We start from the raw sequence: 7,816 nt of genomic DNA, 5'->3' as shown, positions 1-7,816 counted from the left end.
AACACCACAGTTCAAAGCTTAGAGAAGTTCAATAACTTGTTCATGATAACTATTGGTTCAGCTAAAATTGGAATCCATCTTTCTTATCTGTGGTCTTAATCTCTGCACCGTATTTAAAACTTTTTCTATTATCAGACATTTTCTCTTATTTTGCTCTAAGTAATAATATATTAAATATTTTGACAAATTCTTCTGTATTTTATGTTCCATCTTTAGAATTCTAGAGGTATAAAGCTATTGGTTCAAAAGAATCTAAACATTTTAATACACTTAGAATATATTTTCTTTGACTTTCTTTTATTCCACAGAAAATATCCATTTGATATTTTCTGTGACTGTACCTTGCTTTCAATGTAACATGATTGCTTCACTTCATTATTGAATCTGATTCTTCATTTTCAAATTTTAATTTGTTTTTTTTTTTAATAATTTATAAAGAATTCTTCTGCACTCTCAGTTGTACTAGGAACCATGTATTTTATTTAAGAGGATAACAGCATATAGTTCTTAACCTTTATATATTTAGTAAACTGACTGATTTTAATGTGCAAATCAAAGGAATTTCCAACAATTTTGGAAAGTTAGATATCTGCCATGGCAAGCTATGTTCAGGAAATTTTTGTTTGTGAATATGAATAGAGAAATTCATAGCAAGAACCTATAGTATTTTTTGAGCACACTTTGACATTTAAGTTTGGTATAATGGTGCTTATTTCTTCAAAATCAGTAAAATTATTAAAGCGCTTAAATGTTTGCCTTTTATGTGAAAATAATGATCATCATGACAATTATTTTCTGGCAGTTACTTGTTTTTAATAATCAATTTCATGTTTTCTTTGGTTAGGTCTGCCTCTGTTGGTTCAAAGAACAATTGCAAGGACGATTGTACTTCAGGAAATAGTAGGAAAAGGTAGATTTGGTGAGGTCTGGCATGGAAGATGGTGTGGGGAAGATGTGGCTGTGAAAATATTCTCCTCCAGAGATGAAAGATCGTGGTTTCGAGAGGCAGAAATTTATCAGACGGTTATGCTGAGACATGAAAACATCCTTGGTTTCATTGCTGCTGATAACAAAGGTATTTTCAACCTAATTGAGTTCAGCAAATAAAATGTTTTGTTTATTATCAGAGGAGAATAAATAATCTCTTTGTTTTAATAAAATCTCCATGAAAGTCTGATTTCATTTTTGAGAAAAGAAGATGCTTTCCTCTTCTCCACAGGTAAACGTGCAATAAATGTACAAGAAAGGAGGGCAGATGAGTGATATATAGCCATGACGACACGATAGCCAGTTTGATATTTAAAGTATCTGATGACTGGTATGGCGCAGGAACTAACCAATCAGAACAGAAAATTCAACTGTTACAGAGTTCTGGGAGAACCCTGCCATGCTAGGTTTTATCCCTTTAGTTGCTGAGTCATAAAAAGATCTGGAGGCATCTGGAGGGTTCCAGAGTTGCTTTGGGTGTCTAGGGCAAAGGAATACCATTGGAGGTTTTGAATAGCAGCTGTTAATTAAACAGGACAGAAATATTTCAATATTTTGATAATTGATACAAAAATACCAATGAACGATGGCTGAATATTCATCTTTGTTAGGACTATACTTTCCTCTGTACATCACAATTCAACTCCAGGACTCAGGTTTACTATGAACTTTATTAGAATGGTAGCAAGCAAGGTAATTTTAGTGAAATTAATGTACTTTAGGTATGGTTTATATCTTGAGGTTTAACATTAACAACCCCAAATAATACAACTTTCTGAGATTTGTGGAACAAGACAGATCATCACCTTTTTGGTATAGAATTCAGTAGTCACATGCCCAGTAATTAGGGACTGAATATAAAGCCTGTGTATTACCTATGCTGGCTTTCTTCTTTTTGCATAGCTTTTATTCATTCGGCTGTGAAATAGTTTCCTTAAAGACAAACAGAGAACAAAAGTGAGCAAAACTTAATCCAGTCAATTATTTTATTATTTGAATCAGTAATACTCATTAAGAACCTTGGAAAGGTATTGATTGTAACCTCTGTCTAAAAAACCAAATTATCTGTGGCTATTAGAAGCCTACCATTACCTATGAAATTTAAAGTCTATGGTTACTTCTATTTAATATAAGCTTGATCATGAAAGTATTTATGATTAATTAGATAGTCAAAGAGAAGCTTATTGTTGTTATACGATTTGCCCATAGTTACATTTGCTGATGCCTTGTCTTTTCTGATTTGCCAGGGAGAAGGTGAGTAAAACCAAGAAAAGCCAGGGAGAATCTTAAAAAAAAAGAGTCTTTCCAAATTCTTAACTATACTATTGAAAATGAAACATTTCTGATTAAGTTGTTAAGAATTTATACTTTTTCTGTGTAACACTGAGCTAAACTATCTAATTAGCTTAATTTGCAATGTTATGAAAGTGACTGTAGTTATTTGGTCTATCCTGATGAACCTAATTTAATCATTACATTTATTGGATTATAAAATAATGTGCACAAGAAAGATAACCCCTGATTGTTTTTTATTCAGTTTAACTGGTTTACCTTTGTTGATGGCCTCCTTGTCTGTGGCTTTGATTCCAAATGGTCTCTAACATCACTTTCATCTTCATGCATTTCTATGTCTTTTGCAACATTTACAGTTTCACTTTTTAGTCAACTGTCTGACAAAGACATTGATAGGAGAGGGCAAAGATAACCACTGGTGTTAAGCAGGGAGAGAGGTGTGAGTAAGGATTAGTTTTATTAATATATGTAGTCTGTTTTTTTATTAGTAAAGTTTATCATGTTATATTGATCTTTGAATTCCTCAGAAATTTTATCACTACCTGGATTTGGAAATTAAATATTTGGATAACCAGGAGCTCTTGTATGTAAAGCACTAGGTGGAAAAATTCCTTACCAAATGTTCATTAATTATAGTTTCTTTTCACTGAGGATAAAAACTGATCAGGACTTCCCAGGGCTATTGCAGGCATTTTATTCTGAAAGCTAAAGTGAAGTCTAGGGACTCTGAACACCTACATAATTTTTTAGGCTAATTTGTGTTCTGCTAAAAAGCTTTTATAAACTGGATTAGCTTTTGGTTAAATAAGGTAAATTATTTGAAAAGGTCTAGTAATTGTGATTGGTACTTAATATAAGCTTTGAAGGAAATTGTAAACTTCGTATTTTGAAAGGTGAATAAGATGAACATGCTTGGAATAGTAGAGCTTTTATGATAGTAATAATACTTTGTGTAAATTTGCTGTATTTCTGTTTCCTATTGGTACAATCTTTCTTAAAAGCTCAAGAATAATTTATAACACAATGCTGAGCCTAAGTGCATCTCTCAGTAGTTTCTCCTATAATGTGGTTGCTATTACCAGCAGGTATTGATATAGAGGGAATAAGAAAGGATTGTTCAGTTGTGCGAATCACTGCCTCACCCTCCTATGGTGATGGTGGGTACATGTAATAGGTTCTACTCTATCAATAGGGATTCATCGAAAATTGTCATTCTACTGACTCGGACTGTATTATCACTGAAGGAATTAACTTTGCTTTGTTAACAATACAAATGTACTTTAAATGCTGACATTGGTTAAAAGCTTTTGGCTTCTTTCTTAACATAAACTTACAGCAACAAAATAATTTTTCTGTTAGACAATGGAACCTGGACTCAGCTTTGGCTTGTCTCTGAATATCATGAACAGGGCTCCTTATATGACTATTTGAATAGAAACATAGTGACCGTGGCTGGAATGATCAAGCTGGCGCTATCAATAGCTAGCGGTCTGGCCCACCTTCATATGGAGATTGTTGGTACACAAGGTACGTATTTTCTAATTGTTTTTTCTCCTTGAATATGAAGTTAGAAGCACTAAGTTGTATTTTAGTGTTCAGTTAGGTTTTAGTTTATTACAAAAAGTTATCAAATGTAAAGAAACACTAAAAGTACTTTATAAAGCTGAAGATTTTGGCATGATATAGCCAATTCTTACCTACATACTCATCATTTTGTATACTAGCCATAATAATATTTTTATTCCAAGCGTCTCTATTGTCACCATTTAGCATATGTATCTGAGAGATCTTGCTTTGGTAGCAAATGCTCCATTCTCAGAGGTTACAAATAATTGAACTGTTTTTAAAAAATTGGAAAGGGTAAGGTGATCTTAAACATACTCCTATACCATGTACTTGAAAGCCAAATAATACACACTGTCTCGTCTATTTATTGAGTTAATAGAGAATTGGCTCTAGAAAGTTGTTCTTGTCACTGTAGTGCTTCTCAGATTTGGATTCTTGATCCCTTTAAATGCTTAAAAATTATTGAGGATGCAAAAGTTTGTGGATGTGGGTTATCTCTGTTAATATTTACTATATTAGAAACTAAAATTGAGAGATTTAAAAATATTTATTAATTTACTTAAAGTACAATAATTAATAATTAAATATTAAAATAACAGTTTTAAAACATAATTTTTATAATATAAAACCCAATATAGCTAAAATAATGGTTTTGTTTTACACATTTGCAAATCTCCTTAATGTCTGGATTTTCATACCTGTTCTTCATTTAGTCTGCCCCAGTATGTTGTTATTGGTTAAAGTGTGTAAAGAAAAGGTGACATCACACAGATATGTCATTGAAAAAGAGCTTCAAGGACCGCCAGGGATCTTTGGGCCAAATTTGAGGACTTCTGTTCTAGGATAATAAAAGTTTGAAACTTGTTTTTTAGGAGAATTTTTGCTATGTTCTTATGTGGATGTAATAATGTTAATACTTTCCCTACTTATTCAACAAATATTTATTAGTGGTTACTAAATGTCACCTAGTATTCTAAGCAAGGAGGGATGGTAATGAGTAAGACATAACCACTGTCTTATGTAGCCTACTGTCTACTTGGGAATGACAAATAATGCCTACAAATAAATAAGATAACTCAGCGATAAAAGCTGTGAAGAAGGCAAAATGGGGGTAGTCTGCTGAGGGTGAGTTGGGATGTTGATTAGGGGTCAGGGAACACTGTTCTTAGAAGGTAACATCTGAGCCAAGTCTTTCAAAATGAATCCTTTTGGACAGATTCAGTCTTCGGTAATGGAAAAAGTGAATATATTTATCTTATGCTTCATAGGTAAACCTGCTATTGCTCATCGAGATATAAAATCAAAGAATATCTTAGTGAAAAAATGTGAAACTTGTGCCATAGCAGACTTAGGGTTGGCTGTGAAGCATGATTCAATACTGAACACTATTGACATACCTCAGAACCCTAAAGTAGGAACCAAAAGGTAAGATAACATACTTTGGTAGTATGTTGTTGTTTAGTTGCTAAGTCGTGTTCGATTCTTTGCTACCTCATGCACTGTAGCCCACCAGGCTCCTTTGTCCACGGCATTTCCCAGGTAAGAATACTGGAATAGGTTGCCATTTCCTACTCCAAAGACTTATGACTGCCCCATAAACATGAATGCCTGGGATATGTGTTTAGAGAGGAGGGCAGCATATGCAACATCATTAGGCCTAAGAAAGCAAGAATTCTTCTCTGGTTCACTGAGAAATCAGTGGCACAATGGCTATAAAGCAAGGAGAGTTGGCATTTAATCATACAGAAAGTAGCTATTTGGGTGGGGAATCAGTATAGAAGGATGATGGAATTGATGGTGATATATTACTTTTAATGTGCCACATCTGAGAATACATTTTCTTACAGAGAGGAGGAAAAAAAACAACCACATCAACAATGTGTAGCTCCTCCAAAGCCTCTATATTTCATAAATGATCTGAAATTCAAGGCTATTTGTGTATATTCAGACTCTAAACAATAGATATAGAATCAATATACAGACAAGTAAGGGACTCTTACAATGAATACATATATGTGCTATTATATCCTCTCAATACTTAAAAATATTATATATGGTTATACTTATGCTATGGTTGTACTTATCCCGAAGTCTCCCAAGTTGATGTGTATTAAGATACTATGAGTTTGGACACAGTTCCCACTTCCAAGGAACAGAATCTCTGAAAGTTAAGAACAAACATGATACAAATAGAGCATACCACACATATGTCAAGACAGGCCCATTAGTAATGGGATTTCTGGTGTTTTCCTATTATAGCCAGACTGTAGCCATATGGCCAGCATACTTCCATTTCCTTTCACTTGAATTTCAGGATCTGTGCTATTTGGCATAATTCCAGGTTTATTGACCTTGAAATCAGAAACAACCAAAACACTTTCCTGGAGTTGTTAAAGGCCCTTGATAGTAGAGGATTTCTAAGCTGGTATAGTTAGTGTCTAAGCCATATTTGAGATTCCAGGCTGAGTCCTTCACTTGGTTTCCTGGGAGACTTTAATGGTCCCAGAAACACTTCAGGATGGTTTATTCAGACTGGGCAAGCCCTAAGGGATCTCTTCTCTTTTCCCCTTAAAAAGCAAGCTTCAACCTGTACTTCAGGGAAGCCCTTGGATACTGGATTCCTTCAGAGAGTCTAAAACTTAAAAGATTGGGAGTCATTCGGTCCTGCACCCCGGTTCCGGCCCCATGGGGTCTCGGTTCCGGGTTCGTTGTCCCGGTTCCCGGCCCCAGCTGGTCTGTCGGGCCGGCCCGGAAAGTTAAAAAAAAAAAGATTGGGAAGAGTGTTGCATCCTCACGTCACTATTCTGAGAAATCCTTGAAATCTCCCTAGGACAGCTTGGCTCAGGCAGGTCCCATGGATTGTGGAATTCGATTTAATTCTACTCAAACAGCCTAAATTATCTTGGTGCCAATATGTAATATGAATATATGTTTCAAAGCCAGTGTATTCAGTTGGCCAAAAAGTTCATCGGCCAAGCCAATATAATAAAATTGTTTATTCAGAGTAGGTATTTGTGGAATAATTCTGAGCACTGTGTACCAGGCCCACCATGATGAATAAAATATACTCCTTGACCTCAAAGAGCTTTCTGGGCTACAAACTGCTGGTGGAACTTGAATTCCATCTTTTCTGTTGAGTGCTTTCCAAGTATTTGGCTCCTGACCCACATGTTTTAACACTAGGATGACCTCTAGTTCTATTTTTAAAGTTTTTAAAATTATCTTTTGATAACTGTATTATTTAATTTTATTCTATTATAGTGGCTCAGGACAACCTGTAAATTTGATGTAAACTGCCTTAACTTATATATCAGGATTAATTAAGATTGTGTTTTACCAGACTGCTATAAAATCATAGACGGAATCTGAAATATGCATGTTTTTGAAGGTATATGGCCCCTGAAATGCTTGATGATACAATAAATGTGAATATCTTCGAGTCCTTCAAACGAGCTGACATCTATTCTGTTGGTCTGGTTTACTGGGAAATAGCCCGGAGGTGTTCAGTTGGAGGTAAGATTTTGGAAATACTCTTTGTGTTTGCCTTTCCTTGGTGCTTGAATTCAATGCACTGTATCAAATTATTTCTAAACATTTAAAAGGTTATCTTTTGTGATATCTTTCCAGTGGTAAAAATGGAGCATCTTGAACAGAATGGAGGTTTTAAGTTGTAATTACTGCTTAGTTCTCCTGATAATTCTGGTTTCCATAATAATATTTTGCAAAGCCCTTGAAATTTTTTCTGTTTAAGCTGTTTTCCTATTTTATATCAGAAATGAAACCCAAAGAAGCTAAATGGCTTGCCAAGGCTACAGGATTTAAATTAAAGTGTTTTGGTTCCCAGGCTTTTCTTGTTCTTTTCTTTCTGGTGATGATGAATATGTGAGAATTAAAGTGGAGGGCCGGAGAAGGCAATGGCGCCCCACTCCAGTACTGTTGCCTGGAAAATCCCGTGGATGGAGGAGCCTGG

The 7,816-nt window shown here is 34.7% G+C and overlaps 1 protein-coding gene across 1 annotated transcript in view; it reads left to right on the top strand.

The window, feature by feature from the left end:
- Window positions 1-844: 844 nt before the first annotated feature.
- Window positions 845-7,816, top strand: part of LOC104988651 (activin receptor type-1C) — a gene marked incomplete at its 5' end in the record, with an annotated part of 23,093 nt that continues 16,121 nt past the window's right edge. The window contains 4 exons of the mRNA XM_010840030.1: window positions 845-1,075; window positions 3,640-3,807; window positions 5,115-5,271; window positions 7,235-7,359. Of these exons, the coding sequence (XP_010838332.1) occupies window positions 845-1,075; window positions 3,640-3,807; window positions 5,115-5,271; window positions 7,235-7,359 (681 nt within the window). The remainder of the gene's footprint in view (window positions 1,076-3,639; window positions 3,808-5,114; window positions 5,272-7,234; window positions 7,360-7,816) is intronic.

Source organism: Bison bison, unplaced genomic scaffold (assembly GCF_000754665.1).
Source record: "Bison bison bison isolate TAMUID 2011002044 unplaced genomic scaffold, Bison_UMD1.0 scf7180017864139, whole genome shotgun sequence".
In the NCBI taxonomy this organism is placed as follows: domain Eukaryota; kingdom Metazoa; phylum Chordata; class Mammalia; order Artiodactyla; family Bovidae; genus Bison; species Bison bison.
Note: the sequence above shows the minus strand (reverse complement) of the source record. Positions and strands in the feature narration are given on the sequence as shown.